We start from the raw sequence: 22,613 nt of genomic DNA, 5'->3' as shown, positions 1-22,613 counted from the left end.
GCCCGCTCCGAGCTGCAGAGCGCGTGCGCGCGCGGCCCCACGCCACGGTGGATCCTGCCTGCTCCGCGGCGCACGCTCGCAGTGGCTGAGCGGGGAGCCGCGGAGGTCACCGCGGGGAGGCGGGGCGGGGGCAGCATGGCAGCCTCCTTACGGCTCCGTGGAGCCGCCTCCGGCCTCCGGTATTGGAGCCGCCGGCAGCACCCGGCAGCCGCCAGCCTTGCAGCGGGTAAGGACCTCGCGCCTTCTCCCCCCGTCCCTCCTCCGGCTACCCGCTTCTCGCGCCCTGACGGCCGAAGACGTGTTTTCACGGGAGGCGCTGCGGTTGGGTCGGGGCTTAAAACCCCCAATTTTGGCTGGTCCCAAGGCCTGGCCTCTTCTGCGGCTCCCGCTCGCACAGCTGGTGCTTCCCCCCCACCCCCGCCCCCTTTAACCCCGTTCGGGATCCAGGTGAATGGCTTTCAGCGTCTTTTTCGGGACTGAGGACGGGGTGGGAAGAGCTTGGGGTAAGGGAGGAATATTTGGCTCCGGGGCGTGCTTCTTTGGAGTTAGGGCTCCAAGGACAATTGGAGGGCCCAACTCCAGGGGCGACCGGGCACCTATCCCTGCGACTCCTAGGCTTACAGCGCTGGCTGACCTTTCAACGCCCCCAGGGATGCACCCTGGTGGGCGTGCCATCGGGCTGTGGGGCTTGATTTTTGTTTAACCACCTTAATCGCGTAGGATGGTCTCACACAAGTGGTCGTCTGTACAAAACTATTGGACAAGTCGTTCCAGTAAAGTTTTAAATCACCCTTGACCAGCAAGACTTGCCTCCTCCGTCCCCTCTTTCTTTGTAACTGTGCTACCTGAAGATGGCACTTCTGTCAGATTGTTAACCAAGGCACTTTCAGCGTCCTCAAAATTGTGGCCTGAACCTATCCTGTTCCTCCCCGCATACCGTTATAAGTTATGGAAGCCAGCCATCGACTTAGGAAGAGGCAATTTTTAGATCCACAGAGATCTAATCTTTTGTCATTTTTCCATTGAAGAACCTGAGGCCCCTTGGATGAATGAATCAGGGTATCCCATCAGGATCTAGAAGGTAGTTCTTGATTCTTCCTCATTCCTGCAGTTACTAGTACACCAGCATTCCTCTTTAATTGAAAAATTGGTTGATTTATGGGGACATTGCCATTGTCTTTTTGTAAAAGTTTGAGAGTTGTAACAATGCACTGTTGAGCAGTTTCATACTCAGGATTTTTTAAAAAGCCTTGTATTAATATTTTTCTGATCACGTAAAAAAAAAAATACCAGGCTGGCAATTTCGTGCTTAATAGCTTCCCTTCTTCCTCACTCAGTAATACCTAAGCAGAAGAGTGAATTTCCTCTACTGGCTTAGGCTCCACATGATGCAAGAGAACAGATGTCTGCTACACAATCACAGTTAACAAGATACAAACTCACAGAATCTGCTAAACCAGTTTTCACATGAATGTGCTATTGTTTCAGTGTTGATTAGCCAGGGAAGATGTATGTGTTATTTAGTGGTTTAACAAGGTGTTCTAATGATATTTTCATGAACTTTGGATGTACCCATTAGAGTTATGAAAGTTCTTTCAATTCATGCTGGAAGGGCCGGAGGCCTAAGACTATCATAGTTGCCTCTGTATGGGATGAGCCTACCTCAGAGTGCTGGTTAGACTACTTTGGCATATAATCTTGTTCTTTGGGTTCTTTGACCCAAAGATGTGTTGGATATAGATTTATGATAAATTTTAAATATTTCATTTTGTGATGATTGCTTAAAACACTTTAACAATTGTTTTTACTTGGTGGAATTGTTTAGATGTTTCTGTGAATTTTAGTTTACTAAATTTACTTTTGCATTAGCTTTTTTTGGCATTGGAGTCTTAAAAAATAAAAAAAAATTACATGCAAATCTAGAGTCTAGGGACTGAAAGAACCATGTTCAAATAGTAACATTATTTAGTTTTCTGAATTCTGTGGGATATTTGTCTCCGTCGTATGTTTAGGTTGTTTATATCATATGGATGATACTATTATAAAGATCCATACAATTTATTTACTAAAAAAAAGAGAGCGAGAGAGAGGGAAACCTAAGGGTTGCTGGTTAATAGCATACCTTAATTTTAAAATATTAAAAGCATCAAAAAGGAAAAATATAAGAACTATTAACCTACACATATATTACTATTTCATCACCATTTATAAAAAGTTTTGTATTTTATCTTAAAAGGTAATTAGATTTAGTTTAGACTTCTTTAAACTGACAAGAAAAAATCTACAATTATAGGCCCTTTGTATTCATTGTGACTCATCAATATGTACATGGAAAAATAATTTGTATCACATCATGTTAAAATGACCACCCGACCAAAGGTGGGATGGGAAAATTAACCAGAATCATGTATAGAACTGGGAGTAACATTTTTTATGGCCCTTTTTGTGTATATGAAACCTACTTTCAAAGCAATGCATAGTATAAATAAAATACATAAAAAAAAGAAAGAAAAATAAATAAAATACATGGCAATTTTTTTCCTTAACCTTAGCGTCTAGGGTTGCACATGAAACTCTGAAAAGCTGCATATGGTCCTCGGACCAAAAGTTGACCTTAGACTTGTGAGATTACATAAGGAGAATATTTATTTCTGAAATAACTTGACTCAAGTTACCCTTAGTTCGGTAACTCTTAATATTAAAGCAAATAGAATAGAGATGACATAATATTATGTAATAAAATAGGATAAAATTTGTGTATACAGTATAATCTCAATATAATGAGAAAATGTACTTAAAAGACTGGCAGGGCTATGCAAAATGCTAATAGTGATTATTTTTGTGTAGTGAGATTAACTTTTTCCCTTATGGGGACATATTTTCCAGTTTTCTACAATTTTTGCATTTTGATATTTAGATTAGCCTGGTTTTTGGTAACATGACATGTTACCAAGATATGGATAACTTTGCCCCTGTCTCATTGGAGAAAAAGGACATAACCTATAAACTTACATCTATAGATTTAGAAATTAATTTTGCCAAATTTTCTAACTAGTTTCTTTACCAACCAGTGTCACCTTTGTCTGTGTTGACTGATTTCCTGCCAGCTTGATTTTAGCTATCATCTGATTCTATTTCTGCACATTAATTGTGTGCCTTACTTAAAGGAAAATGTATTAAGTTTGAAAGCTTTTAGTGCAGTAATTCTCTTATTTGTATTTCTGCCTCTTTGGGTGCATATTCTATATTGTCCAAGCACTCCTGATGCTTCACCTTAAAAAGAGCTCTATTTCTTCAGATAGAGAGCATCCTTTAAAATACGCTGTATCCCTTTTTCTAACACTCTGGCTCTTCTTACCTTCTAGACAAAATGGGCATTTTGCATAAGACTTGTACCCCCGTACTGCTTCTTGACTACTGATAGTAAAAGTAGTAAATACTTAATGACCTATCATGTGCCAGGCACTGCTCGGCACTTTACGTGTATTATCTCAAGGAGTCCTTAAGTATCTTTAAGTAACCTGAAGTAGTGACTCTTGTTGATAAAACTTAATGTCTAGGGAAGTTAAGTAACTTGTTAGTTCAGGGGCATACATCTAAGAAGTGACCTTGCCTGGATAGGAACCTAGGTCTTGTATATGGCCATCTTTCAGAGAAGTTCTTAAATATTATCACCATCAGTGAAAACTCTCTTCTCTTTTGACATTAAATCATCTAATTATACTACCCTTTCTCTATCTTTGCCACAAGCAAAAATGAAATGAACAGCTGAGCCCAAACTGAGCCCATCATTAAAAGACTTTATCTTCATTGATTTTCATACTGGCCCATCCAAAGCTGGGCCTCAACTTTAACAACTAACATCAGCACTCTACTTCAGCTCTTCCAAGATCTCATTGCTAGGAATTGCTATACTGCGAATATTTCAAAAGCTGAACTAGCCTTCTGGTTTTTTGTTGTTTTTTTAAAGATTTTATTTATTTATTTGGCACATAGAGAGCACAAGTAGGCAGAGTGGCAGGCAGAGGGAGAGGGAGAAGCAGGCTCTCTGCTGAGCAGGAAGCCGGATGTGGGGCTTGATCCCAGGACCCCAGGATCACGACTTGAGCCCAAGGCAGCCGCTTAACCGACTGAGCCACCCAGGCACCCCTAGCCTTCTGGTTAATATTACAGCACCCCCTGCCCCTGTTTTGTTAACCGATGTGCTGTATATCATCATCATTACACTTGGTCCTTTGACCCCCTATTCCCCGCCGCCCCCACCACGGCAAATACATAGACATACTTTTCTGCTTTCTCATTTCATTAGGTTCCTCTCTAGGTTTATCTGTATCTGTATCCAGCTCAGACTTCAGATTTATTTATAATCAGAAATTTTAGTGATGCCTTTGATAGCATTCCTCCACTTCCTGCTCTTATTCTGGGTAGCTTCTCTTGTCTGTGGTCTATGTTCCCCCTGGCTGCCACTTAAGTAATGTTACTACTGATAGTCAAGGAAATTTGCTGATTAGATACAATCCTTTTATTAATCTCTAGTTCATTCCTTATTACATATTCAGATTGCCCACACCATTTCCACATCGTTTACTTAGGGCTGCCAGTCTGGGGAACCTGTCAGCTGTAGAGAAGACAGCATGACCATGATTGGTTTAGGCTATTTGGAACTTGCCTCTGGGTCTGGGAGGAAGGATATTGGAGAGTCAACCTGCAATGTTTAATGGGTGTGGATCCACTTTGCTGGATCCACTTTATCACCGTCTTTACTCTGTGATTGCTTCAGAACTGACTTTATCCCCATATGTCCACTTGATGAAAGCTCTCTCTAGTCATTCACTCATGTAACATTAGTAAACACTCACTGTGTGCCAATTCATGTATTTTATCTTATTATAAAAGTAGTTACAAAAGTTATATGCACATGGTAAAAACTCAAAAGGTTATAAAAAAGTCTTTTCTCTAACTCTGACCCATCAGTCCAACTCTCTAGATGTAGCTACTGTTTCTTATGTATTCTTACAGAAATCAGTAAAGGTTAATGCATATATATTCTTTTCTCCTTATATACTATGTTATTATATATAATGCTCTTCATCTTTCTTTTTTTCACTTAATAACCTATCCTGGAGATTTTTTTCATTATACTTCTAGATAACACATTCTTTTGAACATCTGCATAATATTTCATTGTATTGATTTTCTGTGGATTATCAAGTGCCCTGTTAATGTGTATTTAGTTTACAGTTTTTTGCTGTTACAAACAGCACTATAATAAAATATATTTTTGTGTTGTTCAGAGTTTATGCGTAGTAGGAATCAGCAAACTGTGGCCTATAGCTGGTCCCCTGTTTTTGTAAATAAAATTGTATTGGAACACAAGCATGGTCATTTGTTCATAGATTGTCTATGGCTGCTTTAAAAATAGAGTGGATGAGTTGAATAGCTGTGACAGGGGCCTCATGGCCTGGAAAGCTGAAAATGTTTTCTATCTGACCCTTTAAAAAAAAGAGTGTGCTGACCCCCCAGTAGAGCATACATTCCTAGACATGGAATTACTGGGTCAAAGAGTATGTACACTTTAATTTTAAATTTCATAATAAAATTCAGTATGTAGATAATGTTTTTCAAGTTGCCATCCAAAAGGCTAGTATGTAATTCTGCAGTGTGTGAGAGTACATGTTTTCATCAGTCCTTCCTTGCCGATAGTTTTATCAGAGAAACCAATTTGTTCATCTGGTAAATGAAAAATGGTATTACATTGCTTTGTTTTGTGTTACTCCAATTATGACAGAATCGAATATATTCTTAAAGTTTTTGTCATTTACGTATTTTCTGTATACTGTTATTTTGCAATTTTTGCCTACTTAAAAATGAGTTATTCATATTTTTCTTCTGGATTTTAAAGAATCATTTGCATATAAACCAAAGAAGTGCTGTTCCTCTTGTGCGCTGCAAGTGTTTTTCCTGGCTATTCGTATTGTCATGTTTGTGATATTCTTTCCATATAGATAATGCTTTTTCCCCCTTTATTTTATTATGAAAATTTTTAAGCAAAAGTGTTGAAAGAATAATACAATGAATATTTGTGTACTCTTTGCTTAGAGTCAAGAATTGTTAACATTTTGACATATTTGCTTAATTTCTTCCCAAATATACTCCTATCCCACCTGTATCATTTGAAAGTAAAATGCAGACATCATGACGCTTCAACCCTAAATAATGCGGTGAATCTCCCAAGAATAAGGACTGTCTCCTAAATAACCAAACTATCATTACCTAAGACAGTTAGCAGTTCCAGAACATCAATTAATATCCAGTTCATACTTAACGTTCCACAGTTTTCTTAAGAATATCTTTTATAATTTTTTTCTTTCTTTTTTCCAAATCAGGATCCATTCAAACTCCATGCATTGCATTTGATTGATATATCACTTTAGTATCTTTTATTTGAGAACTGTCTTCTCTTGTTCTTTTTTTTTTCTTAAAGATTTTATTTATTTGAGAGAGAGAGAGCACAAGCCAGGGGGAGAGGCAGAGGGAGAAGCAGACTTGCTGCTGAGCAGGGAGCCTGTTTTGGGGCTTGATCCCAGGACTCTGGGATCAAGACCTGAGCCAAAGGCAGAGGCTTAACTGACTGAGCCACCCAGGTGCCCTTCATGTCTGTTCCAGAAACATGTTGACTTTTTTTTTTTTTTTTTTTAAAGATTTTTATTCATTTGAGAAGGAGAGCGCAAGTGGGAGGTGGGGTTGGGGGGCTGAGGGAGAAGCAGGCTCCCTACCAAACAGGGAGCCCAAGGAGGAGAGCAGGGAGCCCCATGCGGGACTTGATTCCAGGACCCCGGGACCACGACCCGAGTTGAAGGAAGACACTTAACCAGCTGAGTCACCCAGGCGCCCTAACATGTTGACTTTTTAAAAACAGCTTTATTGCAATATAGTTGATTTATAATAAACTGTACATATTTAAAGCATACAATTTGGGGTGCCTGGGTGACTCATTCGGTTAAACGTCTGCCTTCAGCTCAGGTCATGATCCCAGGGTCCTGGGATCAAGCCCCACGTGGGGCTCCCTGGTCAGTGGGGAGTCTGCGTCTTCCTCTCCTTGTGCCCCTCCCCTCCACTCCTGCACTCTCTGTCTCTCAAATAAATAAATCGAATCTTTTTTTTTTTTTTAAAGATTTTATTTATTTGACAGAGAGAAACACAGCGAGAGAGGGAACACAAGCAGAGGGAGGGGGAGAGGGAGAAGCAGGCTTCCCGCCGAGCAGAGAGCCCGATTCGGGGCTCGATCCCAGGACCCTGGGATCATGACCTGAGCCGAAGGCAGATGCTTAACGACTGAGCCACCCAGGCGCCCCAAATCGAATCTTTTTTTAGGAAAAAAATAAAGCATACAATTTGATGAGTTTTGACATACGTATATACCTGTGAAACCATCACCAGAATCAGGATTGTGAATATATCCAACATGCCTCCAAATTTCTTCCTGCCCCTTCATATACACAAATATTTGTGATTATGTATTTTTACACTGGATATAGATTCCTACCTTGACAGTTGTTGTTTCAGTACTTTAAAGATGATGCTCTACTGTGTTCTCAGTAGCTTTGTTCCTGACAGGAAATCTGCCTTATCTTTGCTTGTCTGCATATAATGTCTTTTTCTCTGGCTGCTTTTGAGCATTTTGATTATGATGTGTCTTGGTATAGTTGTGTTTATGTTTCCTGTGTTGGGGTTCATTGAGCTTCTTGAATGTGGTATGGTGGGGCGGTTTATAGTTTTCATCAAATTTGGACATTTTTGGCTGTTATTTCTTCATGTATTTTTTTTTTGTCTCTACTTCTCTCTCTCATTTGATGACTCCAGTGACATGTGTATTTGGCTAGTTGAAGCTGTCTCACAGCTCACTAATGTTCTTTTTATTCTTTAGGTTCTCTCTCTGCATGTTGTTTTGCATAGTTTCTATTGCTATGTCTTTAAGAGCACTAATCCTTTCTTCTGCAGTATCTATTCTGCTTTTAATCCAGTGTGATTTTCATCTTACATATGTTCGTTTTCATCTTATGAAATTCGATTTTGGGTCTTTTTTGTGTCTTTCATATCTCTACTTTTGGAACATACAGACTACAGTTATTATAACTTTTAATATCCTTGTCCCCTAATTTAAACATCTTTGACGGTTCAGAGTTGGTCTCTTCTTCTTTTTGACCTCTAAATGCTGATGTTCCCTTGGACTTTGTTCTTCGGTCTCCTTTACTCTCATTTGGCAGTTCTATCAACTGCCACAATTTCAGTTCTCGCCTTAAAGCAGATTGTTACCAAATATGTGTCTTTTTTTCTCATCCTATCTTTGAGATGATCATAATTGGTTATAATATTTCTAAGTCTGTGGGACATCTTTCAGCTCATTGACAGTTCATAGTTACTTTATTTAAAATGGAGATAGCTCTCTTTCTCGATTTCTCCACTTAGGTTATTGATAGCACTATTTTCTTGCTGTCATCTTTGATCTTTCCCTTATTTTAGCCCATAATCCAATCTATTGCTATGTCCTTTTACTTCTGCCTTTGAAATATTTTTCGTATCTGTCTTTTCTAAGGCCACCACCTTTTATTATACTATGACCTTAATTGTGAACTGAATGTTTGCCTCCCTCTTTTAGATGTTGAAATCCTAACCCCCACTGTGATGGTATTAGGAGATGAGGCCTTTGGGAAGTAATTAGGTTATGAGGGCGGAACCCTCACAAATGGGATTAGTATCCTTATAAAAAGAGAGGAGAACTTGTCCTCTTGTTTTCTGCTCTCCGCCATGTGAGGATATAAGAAGATGACCATATGCAAGCCAGGAAGTGGGTTCTCACCAGACACTGGATCTGTTGCCACCTTGATCTTGGATTTCCTAGCTTCCAGAGGTGGGAGATATAAATGTTTGTTGTTTAAGCCACTCAGACTATGGTATATTTGTTATAGCAGCTCAAATGGACAAAGAGAGACCTCTGGTAGTATTACTGTTACTTTTATATTAGTCTTTATATTAGTCTCAGTGGTTTATTTTTATTGTTAGTCTTGCCAGAGGAGACATCTAGAAAAATGTTGCTAAGGCTGATGATGTCAAAGAGATTGCTGCCTGTGGCAGTACCTCTTCCTTAAAAAATATAGTCAAATTGTTTAGCATGCTTCCCAGTCTTCCACGTTATGGTTGCATTGTTTCTCTTTTCCTTTTTCTTTTTTTCTTTTCTTCTTTAGATCTGTCCATCCATGTTAGAGAGAGAGAGCACACAGTGGGGAGGGGCAGAGAGAGATGGAGAGAGAGAATCTCAAGCAGATTCCCTGCTGAGTGTGGAGCCTGTTGCGGGCTTCATCCTACGACCCTGAGATCATGACCGGAGCTGAAATCAAGAGTTGGATGCTTAACCGACTAAGTCACCCAGGCGCCCCACATTGTTTCTTTCAGTCTTAATTCATGTTGTTTTGTTTCTTTGTGGATCCTCTAGGCAGAATGAAGGGCAGTGTCATATAGTGGTTAAAAGTGAAGAACCTAGAGTCAGATTGGCTGGATTTGAATCTTGGCATTGCAGTTTACTATAGTCTTGGGCATTTTATTTAAATTCACTAAGTGTCCGGGCTGTCAGCTGAAAGGAGGCTTAATGATAGAATATGATGACAGTGCTATTTATAAAGTGTTTAGTAAGTATCTGGCATGTAGTAAAATTGCCAAGAATAATTTTTACTGTTATTTATTTTTTCTTGGCTTTCCTATTTCCTTGCATATACTCATGTTCTTTTTTATATGGAGTTCCCTTCCTTCCTACTCTCCTTCCCATTTGAAATCCTAGAATACTTAGGTCACGTGCTACCTTCTTTACGTGCTTAAACCAGATGAATTCTCCTTTACGTCAGCATTGTTTTTTATACTTACCTTCAACTTTATTGTTTTAATATTTGTGTACATAGTTTATTTCCTTTTGGATTTTAAGCTTGTTAACAGCAAGGACTGTATGTCATTATGTCTTCTGTGGCATCTGGCACAGTACATAATAGTTGCTTCATATTTGTTGAATGTGTGAATGAATTGTGGTTCTACCTTGCCATACTTAACTGTTTGACCTAGAGTTGCCTGTTAAATTAACTGTTTTTAAATCACCATCGTCCTAATTTCTAATAATTTTAGTTAAATGATACCTTTCCAAGCTTAATACCATACTCAGGTACAATAGTTATTAGCATCATCATTAGTTATTAATGCTAGAGTTCTCTTACAAAGTATGCTTCTCATTCTGTTTAATATCATAACATTTCAGTTAGGTGTCATTTCTCTGTCATTGAACCCCTTGTGGGCCAGAAAGTCAGACACAGGAATCCTATTATACTCACGGTGTTAAACTTAGCACTGGTAAGGTGATGTTGCACAAGAATGACACCCATATTTAATGGCAATGTTAGAGTCAATCATCAAGTTAAAAGGAATTAAATATGCTTCTAACCCAAGAAGACCTCTGTTTCTTTTTTTTAAGATTTTATTTTAAGTAATCTCTACACGCAACATGGGGCTCACACTCACAACCCTGAGATCAAGAGTTGCATGCTTGACCGACTGAGCCAGCCAGGCACCCCAGAAGACCTCTATTTCTTTTCTTTTTAAATTTAAATTCAATTAATTAACATATAATGTATTATTTGTTTCAGGAGTGATTCATTAGCCTTATATAACATCCAGTGCCCATTACAACACATACCATCCCCAGTGTCCATCACCCACTTACCCCATCCCCCTCCATCACCTCCCTCCAGCAACCCTCAGTTTGTTTCCTATGATTAAGAGTCTCTTATGGTTTGTCTCTCTCAAGACCTCTATTTCTTAAGCTTTAGGGCTTCAAATAATTTGCTTTTAGGAAATCTCATTGCATTTCGATTAAATTCAAGGAAGAGCAGGGATCCATCAGTTGAGAGCATCTGAAACTTAAAAGGGTGACTGTGATTAGTTGGTGCACTACACAGTTTTGTAACTGGAGTCCTTGAAAGACAAAGGAAAAATAAAGCTTTCAATGGCAGGGGAAAGGGCAAGTGGAATTATTCTCTCAGTAGACTGGGAGCTTCTCAAGGGCAAGGACTATATGTATCTTGCTTATGTCTATCTCTGCCTCTGTCATAGTACTTCATGCAGTAAATACTTGTTGAGTGGAGTTCTAAATCTAGAAATGAAATGATGTTTAAGGTTATTTTCAAGGCAGTGCAAAGTCCATTTGCTCTCTCTTGCAAAAAGCATTACTTTGCATTGTGTGCCCCAGTATGATTTCAAAAGGCCTTCTGTGAAAAAGAAGAAAATCAAACAAAACCTGCTTACAGCTTTTTAAAAACAATTCCTTTTCTGTAAATGGAAATGTCTCTTCTCTGAAAGTGCATGGAGTTATTAGCCCAAGGCACTGAAACTATTACCCTTGCCATTTAAAGCCTATGGAAGCATCCCCGTCTTCTCCCCTATAACCCAATTTATAAAATGGTGACTTAGTTGGTTTAACATTTTACTAAGATGTTTTTTATACCATTGGAGGGGATGATTTCTATAAATGTGGGGGTGAGAAGGTAAAAAACTTTTCCATTCTTGGACCTTGTCCAAGATACATGTTTTATGGAATATTTTCAGTTTGTCATATACATTATTAAAGGAGATAATATAGATATGAAGAATCTAGAGTACTTCACATAATAGGTAAAGTACATATTTTAGAAATGATAACATTTTAAAATTTATTGTTAAAAATGGTAAAGGGATATTAATAGAGGTAGAAAACAGGAGAGATTGCTTAAAATTGTATAGTTGTTTCCTGCAGAACTAAATAATTATATGTTTGTCTATACATGGTTGATGTCTTTAAATGTGATTAGATCATTAGTTTAAAACTAGCATTTTAAAGGTTTTTTTAAAAATAGAAAACATCTCAGTAGCAATTGACTTACTAATATTGAATGAACGTTTACAATAAGAAATGTCACTGCCCCTACTGAAAGTAATTTATTGAAATCAGTGTGTTCTAGGTCAATGGCTTCTAAGACTCCAGTTGGATTCATTGGACTGGGCAACATGGGGAATCCAATGGCAAAAAACCTCATGAAACATGGCTATCCACTCATTATTTATGATGTGTTCCCTGATGCATGCAAAGAGTTTCAAGATGCAGGTGAACAGGTAAGTCCTTTTCTTTAGATTGGTTCTAGATTTTGATGTTTAAAAATAAATATGACAACTGAGGAGTATACCCAATGGAATTATAAACCTATTTCACTGTTAATTTTATACATGTTATATATTTGTTGTTTTATATACATATATATACATTACAAGTGTGTATATATGTGTGTGTATATATATATATATTATTATTGTTAACTTTCATCCAATATCTATCTGTGCAACAAAGATTGAGGCGATCTATTCTTTGGCAGGTGACTGGGAACATTTCCCAGGTCGGGTCATTGTGCTTGCCTTGGCTATGTATCAGTTTTCTGAGACAGTAACTTTACTGATTATGCTGTGAAAGCAGGTAGTTTGGTGGAAATAGCTTCTCATCTTATTGAGAGGCACAATTTGTCTTAGGACAAGAATAGGCTTAGGGATAGGAAACTTAGTTTGAATCCCAACTTAGATACTCACCTGCTTTCTTACTGGGGGCATGTTATTTCACCTCAGCTGTTTTCCTCATCTATAAAATGGGCATGATGACAACCTGTGTCATTAGATTATGAGGCTTCAATGAGAATATATGTGAATGTACTTCACAAATATTGTATGGCAGTACTTTGTGAATAAATATGTTATTGGCCGTAAAGCAGGAGACAACCTAGCAACACTATATGCCATAATGAAGTACAGAGCTGAGTTATGACATATCTCTAGTGTTTTGTTCTTAGGCTATCATTGTTGTTTCAAGAATTTGGGGGCTAGAGTATATCCTGTTAGATGATAACATCTACTGGTCAGTTCCTGTTTGGATTTGTTAAACTTTATCAATAACTCACATGACAGGAGATTATGTATTAGTAACTGAATTTAGAGTTTTGTTTTTTTGAGATGTGAAGGAAATTCTGTGCAAGTTGTAGAGTGGAAAGTAAGGGCTGAATATAATCCCAGAATTGGGAGAGTACTAAATATTTCCTAAGAAATATAGAAAAAAGTGAGAGAAAAAATAAAATTAAACAGCCCACTTCTGGATGATAGACTTGAAGTAAATACTAAGAAACGTAATGCCTATGTAAAGAGCAGGTTTAAGTTTCTAGAGATTTCTACTTTAGGGTAGAATTCTACTTTAGGATAGAATTTCTGAATACCTCCTGTATGTCTAGCAGTCCACCTAGTGCTATGGAGAATAAAACAGGTTGAGTTGGATGTGGCAGGGTGTTAGGGGTGTCTCAGGTGGCAAGACTAAATAATAGTACAAGGAAGTTTCTATTAAAATTGCATTTTGACTATAATAAAGTACTGAAGCGGTTTTTTTGGGGGGGGGAATAATTATTAAGTGTTAAGAGTCAGTTTCTGGTAGGGAACTATAACTGTTAAGAGTCATTTCATGTCTCAGAGGAACTATAAAAATATTGTGTATAATCTTTGCTCACCTCTAAACAGAAATGGTGTAGTCTGAAATGAATGTTGTAGAGACAGGATCTCTCAGATTCCTAAATAGAAATGAGAAGATTCTAGGACACAGATTTAGTTACTGGATTTTCTTTTTCCTTGAGATATATAAGTGGGTATGAGGAAGGAAAAAAGATGGATTCTGGGTAGCTGCTCCTCCCAGATTAGTGAAGAGTAAAGACTTGTCTTAGCTTCTCGTCTGGAGTTCCCATCCCTGCCCCCAGCACATGGTGGGAAAAGTTCTGTGGATGGTTCACACTGAGGCAAGAGCCTGGAAGAGAGAATCCTCTTTTCCCACATCTTCTCTTCCCCACATCTCTGGTTCCCCTGTGACCTTGACTCTGTGAGGTCCTCTGAGTATTGATTATAACAGCAGTAGAGGGTAGGAGAATGTGAAACTTAGATGAATGAAAGGAGAAGGCTAAAGGATAAGAAAGCTTTGGGCCTGAGGGTAAGTATCATGCCATAATAAAATGAAAACATTTGTTAAATACTTTATGCTGGCAGCCTAAAAAACGTTTTGAATGGTGGCATTGTCATTTGAACAAGTGTGATTTCCTAAGAGGGCTATTTTAAAAAGTAACAATTTGGATGAATAAGTTCTGATATATTAAAATGTCAGCATTATTATTTCATAGCTATATTTAATTTTAAAAAATGTTGGGTAAAAGAAAAAAATGAGTTTCAATCTACTAACAGCAAAGACCAGACTTAGAATGGGATGGAAAAATGTAGGTGTATAAAACCTTGAAACTTCTTGCCATTATGCACAGTAGTGCAATGAAGCATTTAAGGGTTCAACAATTCAGAGTCTTTTTGTGTTGACACTTTCATTTTAAGGACAGGTGTCCCCCCTTCTCCCAACATTACTATGTCAGGTGAAGCTTATAAAATGGCTGCCAAAGAAAACGAGTTTTTTTCCCCCAACGATTGCATAGACTGGCTAGTTGATTTCTAATGTTAACGGTGCTTTCAGTGAGAAATTTGCAGGGAGAGAAAGTACCAAAATAGAGATACCTGGTTCTAAAGATCTTTGGACATTTCCTTGAAGAAGTGCTTTTTTTTAAAGCAAAAAGTGGGGACTTACTGTTTCTTGTAACTGAAGAGTTGGGGAGTGGTCTGACCCAAGTCACAGCTGAATTTTGGGCACAGATATAATCAGATTCTTTTCTGTCTGCCTGTTGTCTGCTTTGCTCCGAGGCTCCTCATTCCCCTCAGGGTACCTGATAGCCACCTGCAGTTCCAGGTGAAGAAATGCTTTAGAAAGTTCCACCCCTGGAGGTCTTCTTTAAGCCTAATCTAGTAGTAGAACATAGTATATGGATTATGAAGGAAATAAAAACTTTGACATGTTAAAAATGTTTGACATGCTTGATAGTATTTAATCAATTTAACCTATTCTAGGGGCGTCTAGCTGGCTCAGTAGGTAGAGCATGTGACTCTTGATCTTGGGGTTGTAAGTTCAAGCCCCATACTGGGCATAGAGTTTACTTTTAAAAAAGTGTTAATTTGGGGCAACTGGATGCCTCAGTCAGTTGAGCATCTGACTCTTGATCTCGGCCCAGGTCTTGATCTCAGGGTTGTGAGTTCAAGCCCCATGTTGGGCTCTATGGAGGGCATGGAGTCTACTTAAAAAAAAAAAAAAAAAGTTATTCTAACAGGGTATTTATACTTGGTTAGATATGTTAATTTTGGTTATTTCCACAAAAAATGTGGGCATTCCTCTTTCAGTATCCCTTTATTATATCCTTATTTCTGTTGGAAACTCAGGTTTAACCTACCACGATGCATCATTTCAACTTTTAGAATCTTTTCTAAGAAGGTAACCTATATTACAAATGTAATTATGAAGCCTTTGTTTATTAGAAATCATGAATCGATAAATTGTTAATGCAGTGGTATAAAAACATAAACCCTGGAACCAGACTGCCTGGGCTTAAATCTCAGCTCTACCATTTGCTGGCTGTGTAACTTTGGACAGATTATTTAACCTCTCTCTACTTAAATTTCCTCATTTTATAAAATGGGGATTTTAATAGTACCTTTTCAGTCCTGGAGAACCTGGCATCTACAGCGTGCTATTACTGATGTTACTATTCTTACTACTGTTGTTACGGTGGTTGTTGTTGTATCTCTACCATCTGTCTCCCAAATCTTCATTCCCCAACACCACTCATAGAAACATACCACTGTCTTGGCCGAGTCACTGAGTCCAGAGTGCTTTGGAAGAGAACTATAGATATATATATATATATATGTATATTTTAAATATTTATTTATTTGAGAGAGAGAGAGCAGAGATAGTGAGATAAAGCACAAGCTGGGAGGAGAGGAAGAAGTAGGTTCCCCCCTGAGCAGGGAGCCCGATGTGGGAATGGATCCCATGACCCTGGGATCATGACCTGAGCCAAGGCAGCACCCTATAGACATATTTTTAAATGAAAGAATGATGGTAAAAATTAAAACCAAACTAGGAGATAAAGTGATTTGGTAGCATCCCTGTTTAAGAATACATTCTGCACTGTCCCTTCCATCCCACTTTCATTTTGCAGAAGATAGCAACTTCTCTTTTTAAGCATTAGCGTCAAGGGCATATGACTTGTGCTTCATTTTCATTGTTTAGGAATTTCCTTGGAGATGCTGCTGATCTGTGCCAAAAGTCTTGGGACTTTTACACCATTCCTGTGTGAGTTTTCTGGTTGAAGTAGGCTTAATTAGATTGTCTTTTCTTTTGTTTTCTCTTTGAAAACTTGGAAGCTATCTTGTTCCAGGGTTGTAAGGCTGAGCATGTTTAGTTAAGTAATTCTCTTGGGATCTAAGCTGGCATCCACTCAGATCTTATTAAATGAGGACTTTAAAAGCCTCATTTCATGACAGAGTGGGCTCTGTCATTGTTGACCAAATGTTTCAAGATGTAGGTACAAGCTGTTTTTGTCAGTTTTTCAAGTGTAGTGTAATTTTGCAGTAACAGTGTGCTTTTCTACTTGGAAAGATTAAAAAAACACAGAGTGGCAGGTTTAACCAAGGTCACGATCATCTTGTTTCTTAGCAAGTTTCTTTTACCCATTTGGCTTACTTGGAAGCCATGCTGAGCTTAATTTTTGTGACTGTTTTATTTGGAAGAGACAATGAGATTTTCCTTTGTGGAAAGCAACTAGTTAACAGTTGTCTCCTTCCAGTGGATAATGTAAAGAGGAGGTACAATTCCCTCAGATTACTCTGGGCCTCCATGCTCCGATGCTCCCTCCTTCCTCCCACCCAGCAAAGCGGATTTTGTCTTTATTTTTTTTTAATTTTTATTTATTTATTTATTTTTAAAGATTTTATTTATTCATTTGAGACACAGAGAGAGAGAGAGCATGAGCAGTGGGAGAGGCAGAAGCAGGCTTCCCGCTGAGCCAGGAGCCCGATGTAGGGCTCGATCCCAGGACCCCAGGATCATGACCTGAGCCGAAGGCAGACGCCCAACCATCTGAGCCACCCAGACACCCCAGATTTTGTCTTTAATTCATCCAGTCTTCTACTCCTTGTATTGCATACCTGCCATTGATGGGTACTAGTATACAGATGAATCTAAATCCAGAGAAATTGGCTGCAAAAATTCTCAAAGACTGGAGATATCGTGATACACAAAGGAACCAATCTCCTGTACTTAAAATTGAGATAATGGAAAAGTAGAGTCATCTTAATTCATAATAATTTAAGAATGAAGCAGATGGAATTAGCAAGAGATCTTTCTGGGTGATCATGACAGACAGAGCAGAGCAGTGGCCCAGAGTCAGCCAGGTCAGTGACTATCCACAGACAGGGAGGTGCGGAAGAGTCTTGTTAATGCTGTACCTTTGTACTGATCATATCCCATGAGCCCTTTTTCACAGAGGCTCTACCTTTCTAGACCTTAAGTGAAATATTTCTTTACCTAAGTTTCCTTTCTACTTTGGAGATAGAACCCCCTAAAGATAACCCAAATCACTATTCTTATTTTGTAGATTCAGAAACTGAAGGCAGAGGGGTTAAGTGATTTTCACAAAACCACACATGGGCTTAGTGGCTGAGCTGCAACTAAACCTAGGTCTCTGGTTTCCCAAATTAGTGTTCCTTTCACTGATCCATGCTGTCTTTGCTTATCCATTCAATTAGTAAATGTAATTGTAGGGACTCTAATTAGTTTGGCTCCTAAAGGCTTTTGTGGTTAGTGTCAGGCTGGCAACAAGGTTTGTTTTTTTTCCCCCCAGCTTTTGAGTCGTGGCCAAATTTTGTCAGTCAGTTATTTCAGTCTTGAAGTCATCACATGGAAGTCAAGATGAGTTGAATAGCTGGACACACATGTCTATGTATCTGTCTAACAAACATGCCTTCTGTAGTGCAAATTAGAGACTGTTATTATAATGTACCAAATGTATATAGTCATTAGATACGGAGCAGTTGTGGCCAATACGGTGGTGACATTCCAGCTATCACTATCATTGTGTGTTTTTTCCGGACCTGTGAGCTTTGACACTATATAATATATAATTGAGGGGTTAGCAGGACTCTGGCAACCCAGGCATCCCAAGAAGCAGATGCTAGGGATGCAGGGGGCTGATTGGTCACCCCATGCACTTGGCAGTTGCATGAATTGGCACTGCCAGTTCATGGGTACGAGAAGCTTGGAGGTGTGAAGTATACTTAGATCTGTGAACTAATTGTTGGTGCCCCTGAGGGCACCTCTCAAGGAGTCATCTGGGTAGAATTGAATTTCCTTCAATGGAAGAGACTCACTGAATTCCTAAGAGAAAGTCTGAAATTGACTCTTAGACCTCAGGGCTTACCACGGGGTCTCGGAAAGATCAAGAGACATGGAGCTGAGATGGAAGGAAAGACCACTGAAAGGTATGCCGTTGTTTTGCATTGTATGTATTACTTCACTGAAGGAGAGGTGAAAAGATGAGGCTTTCTCTGTACTCATATTTTTAATGCAGTCCAGGAGTAGAGAAATACTACTGTAACTTTTCCTTTTCTTATACTCATCTTACTCAGCTCTGTTTTTCTTGAGTAAATGTGAACTGTTTGCCAGCAAATAGTTGCCTCTTTTTGAATCTCAGCATTTATTTGGGCGTAGGAAAGGTTTTTACTTGACTGAAGTATTTCTTTGTAATTTCACAGAAAAAAAATTTTTTTCCCGAAAATGTTTAGGGCAAATCCTGAGGATGTATCAAAATGTACTGTTGAGTGTACATTGTAGACTCTAAAATGCCATTCTGCCTTTAGAATGAAACATTGAAAGAAGGAGTATCTCTTTTTTTGTTTTAGGGTCGGAGATATTTTATGTTAGCATTTAATATTAATACACAGAGTATTAGGATATTGATTGCCTGAAATTTTATTTTATTTTTTATTTTTATTTTTATTTATTTATTTTAAGATTTTATTTATTTATTTGACAGAGAGAGACACGCGAGAGAGGGAACACAAGCAGGGGGAGTGGGAGAGGGAGAAGCAGGCTTCCTGCTGAGCAGGGAGCCCGATGCGGGGCTCGATCCCAGGACCCCGGGATCATGACCTGAGCCGAAGGCAGACGCTTAACGACTGAGCCACCCAGGTGCCCCTGCCTGAAATTTTAAAGTATGACTTACTAAATTACTTTATGTTAAAACTGTGTTTGTCTCAAATTTGATTTCGAAGCTAATAGTCTTCTAGGGAAAATTGAATTGTGATTACCTCTAGCTCATAATACTTAGATTACACACTGTTTGCCTTTCCATTCCACTTTCATCAACTGCATATCAAAGACAAAAAAAATGTTAGGTATCATTCCGCCACACAAAAATCAGAGGCATTCCCATTTGTAGGTTGCTTACATGGCAGTTCACATTTCCTAGCAGAAAATATGTCCATTTCTCATACATGTGTACATCATTCTACAGAGAAAGAAGTCTTCAGTTATCCTCCAGACAGTCCTTTGTCTTTTTTTTTTTTTTTAAGATTTTATTTATTTGTCAGAGAGAGAGAGCACAAGCGGGGGGAGCGGCAGGCAGAGGGAGAAGCAGGCTCCCCTCTGAGCAAGGAGCCCAATGTGGAACTCGATTCTAGCGCCCTGGGATCTGACCTGAGCCGAAGGCAGATGCTTAACTGACTAAGTCACCCAGGTGCCCCCCTTTGTCTTTTTTTAGGAGAGATGAAGCTTTCATGACAGGTGGGATGACGGATTATTTTTGTTAAAGGAGAGTTTGAATCAAGAAGTGAGCTCCAGTCTCTTCTGACTTCTTTGGTTGCCAACTCCCTGGCCAGGTGTATCAAGGAAGGGCATGTGTGAGAGAGAGCAGGGGTTTGGGGAACGCCGGTGAGGGCGTGTACATCTCTGCATGCATGCACACAAACAGAGGATGAACAGTAACTTTCCTTGACAGTATGTTTATGGTCATCATAAGGCAGAAATGAGGGTGGAAATGAGAGTGTACCTTGATGCCTATTTGTATGTCTTTCTTGTATCTACAGTTTCCACATGAGTCCTGGTAGCTCACATGCTCAGCCTTTATGGTAGTACTTACAGTTAATGCAGAAAGTGCTCATATCCTTGTCCTGACCTTTTCATTTCCATACAGGCTTAATTTTTTGCTTTTTTTTCCATTGAAAATGGAGAGTGGAGGATGATGGTAATCGGGGCTTGAGAATTTGCTAGGGGATTTTGCTGCCTGTGGAATCACTGGTGAATCCTGGAGTTCAGCTACCATCCCTGTTGCACTTGAATGTTTTTCTTAGTCAAAGCATCTACGAAAAAGTATGCTGTTTCAGAATCCAAGTTGGAGGAATCCATGAGAAGTACGTCCGTTCCCAGGACTGTTGGGTTTTGCCCTTTCCCCTTCAACTCACTTCACACTTTTTAAAATAAACAGTAGATTCAATTCCATAGAAACTCCATCTATATGTGTATAAGGAATGGACTCTATTTTAGGCATTAACCTTTTTTTTTTTTTTTTTGTCATTTGGAAACAAGAATTAGTTTTATTCACGGTCTCTGTTGTCAGCATGCATAAAAAGTGGATCCTACTTGTGCTCTAGGAACTGCTTCCATTTTAATTTAAATAATGTGCCTTTGTAATTTTTTTTAAAGGTAGTGTCTTCCCCAGCAGATGTAGCTGAAAAAGCTGACAGAATTATTACAATGTTGCCCACCAGTATCAATGCAATAGAAGCTTATTCTGGAGCGAATGGAATTCTAAAGTATGTATTTCTCAACCATGGAAATTTTCTTGTTATGATAGTCCATGAATTTCACATTTGTTAACACTTTAGGAAATTACAATTATGTTTGTTAAACCTTTCTATACTGTTTTCTTAAAAGTGAATGATGTGGTTTCTCTCTCATTGTAAAGGGTTTATTTTTTCACTGAAAGCAAGTATGTGACTTTTGGGAATAATTTTTTTTGTTTCTGTTTCTTTCCTTAACTCTTGCATTAACCTTATGCTTTCATCACTAACATGTTTAAGAGACTTTTAAAGCTTGCATTTTAAACTGTACAGATGTTACAAGCATAATTTTCTTATGGTTTATAGAAATTCAGGAAAAGGTTTCTGTGAAAAATAAAACCAAACATTGGAAAGAACACCATTATTTAACATTTTATTATATTATAAAAAGTTATTGTATGTCCTCTGGGTTAGTACATCTGTAGTAAGAACTTCGAAAAGTTGGAATTAAAGGTTAGCAGGAGCTCTTTAAATAAAATGTAATTTAGGTCAGAGTTTTCTAGCCAGTGCTTAGCTTCCCTGGCTTTGAGAACCTTTGGTTTAATTCTGCCTATTGCCAAATCCTTGTGGTTGTGTTAAAATGACAGTGGTTGAATTTCTGATTTAATTTCCTGGTCTTACTGGTTCCTGTTTCTAACTTGTTTTGTTGTTGAATTTCAGCAAAGAGCTAGAAAAAACTGTAGACATATGTAGGACTAAAAGAAAGGGTTTAATTTCATGAAGCTATAATACATGAAATATGAGGTTTTTGGGAATTGAATTGCTTTAGAAAACTAACAAACTTGGAAGCAAAAGACACTTGGATATTAGGCAGAAAACTGATAAGATAAATGTTTAGATTTCAGGGAAGGTTGAAAGGCACTCATTTTGGATGGAGACTTCAGGCCCATGGTGTGTGTGGTCCTGAGGTAACCTAGCTGTCTCATTGTCTAGTCTGCCCCAGTTATGGCCCTGTGTTGCCTGTCTAGGAAAAGTTACTAAAAATTTGGAGACAAAATCCTGTGTTTATTAATATTCTTTACTAAGGAATATGGTGGTCATCTAGCAAGGAATTTTGTCTAGGAGTGCTTTCAGAGAATGCGGCTTTACGTTGAACTATAATTTGCTTTTCATGGGTAGTTCTTTATTTTCTTCTGGGTTGGAATCCTTTCCCCATACCTAGTGCATATGTAATTTTTGAGACAGTTTCCCATTTGCTTAAAGATTTAAGAGCTTAAGAATATTAGTATCATACAACACTGGTAAATGTAATTCTTATTTTTCACATAAAGTGAAACTTCCACATACTGAGGTGATCTGTAATAGAGCATGCTATTTCTTTTCTGTGGAATATACCCAATCATTGCATTTGGACCAGATCAATTCATATGTTTATTAAAATTTTTGTTTAAAGCATTTTGGATGCTATTTTTTCTATAAAGGATTTTTCTTTAATAGTTTTTTAGCGATGATTTTCTATTTTCTCTTTCAATATTTATATTTATTCATTTCTAATTTTTCAGTCATAATTATGATGAAGTGTTATCTGCGTTAGTTAATCTGTAGTAAGGACTTTGGGAAGTTTGAATTAAAGGTAAGCCATAGCCCTTTAAATAAATGATAACTTAGGTCAGTTTCCTAGCCAGCGTAGATAGGCATAGATTATAAAGGAACCGTGTAGATAGATATAATCTGCACTTACAGTACAAACAAAAATATCTTATAAGAATGCCATTTACTACTGATGTAAAATATGATAGAAGAAAAGACTGTTT

At 38.3% G+C, this 22,613-nt stretch overlaps 1 protein-coding gene across 1 annotated transcript in view; it reads left to right on the top strand.

The window, feature by feature from the left end:
- HIBADH (3-hydroxyisobutyrate dehydrogenase) overlaps positions 1-22,613 on the top strand; it is a 105,364-nt gene continuing 82,751 nt past the window's right edge. The window contains exons 1-3 of the mRNA XM_035020803.1: positions 1-226; positions 12,026-12,186; positions 20,723-20,832. Of these exons, the coding sequence (XP_034876694.1) occupies positions 136-226; positions 12,026-12,186; positions 20,723-20,832 (362 nt within the window). The 5' untranslated portion in view covers positions 1-135. The remainder of the gene's footprint in view (positions 227-12,025; positions 12,187-20,722; positions 20,833-22,613) is intronic.

This window comes from Mirounga leonina, unplaced genomic scaffold (assembly GCF_011800145.1).
Source record: "Mirounga leonina isolate KUSES-001 unplaced genomic scaffold, KU_Mleo_1.0 Mir_174, whole genome shotgun sequence".
In the NCBI taxonomy this organism is placed as follows: domain Eukaryota; kingdom Metazoa; phylum Chordata; class Mammalia; order Carnivora; family Phocidae; genus Mirounga; species Mirounga leonina.
The sequence above is the reverse complement of the archived record's forward strand: the minus strand, read 5'-3'. Positions and strand labels throughout refer to the sequence as shown.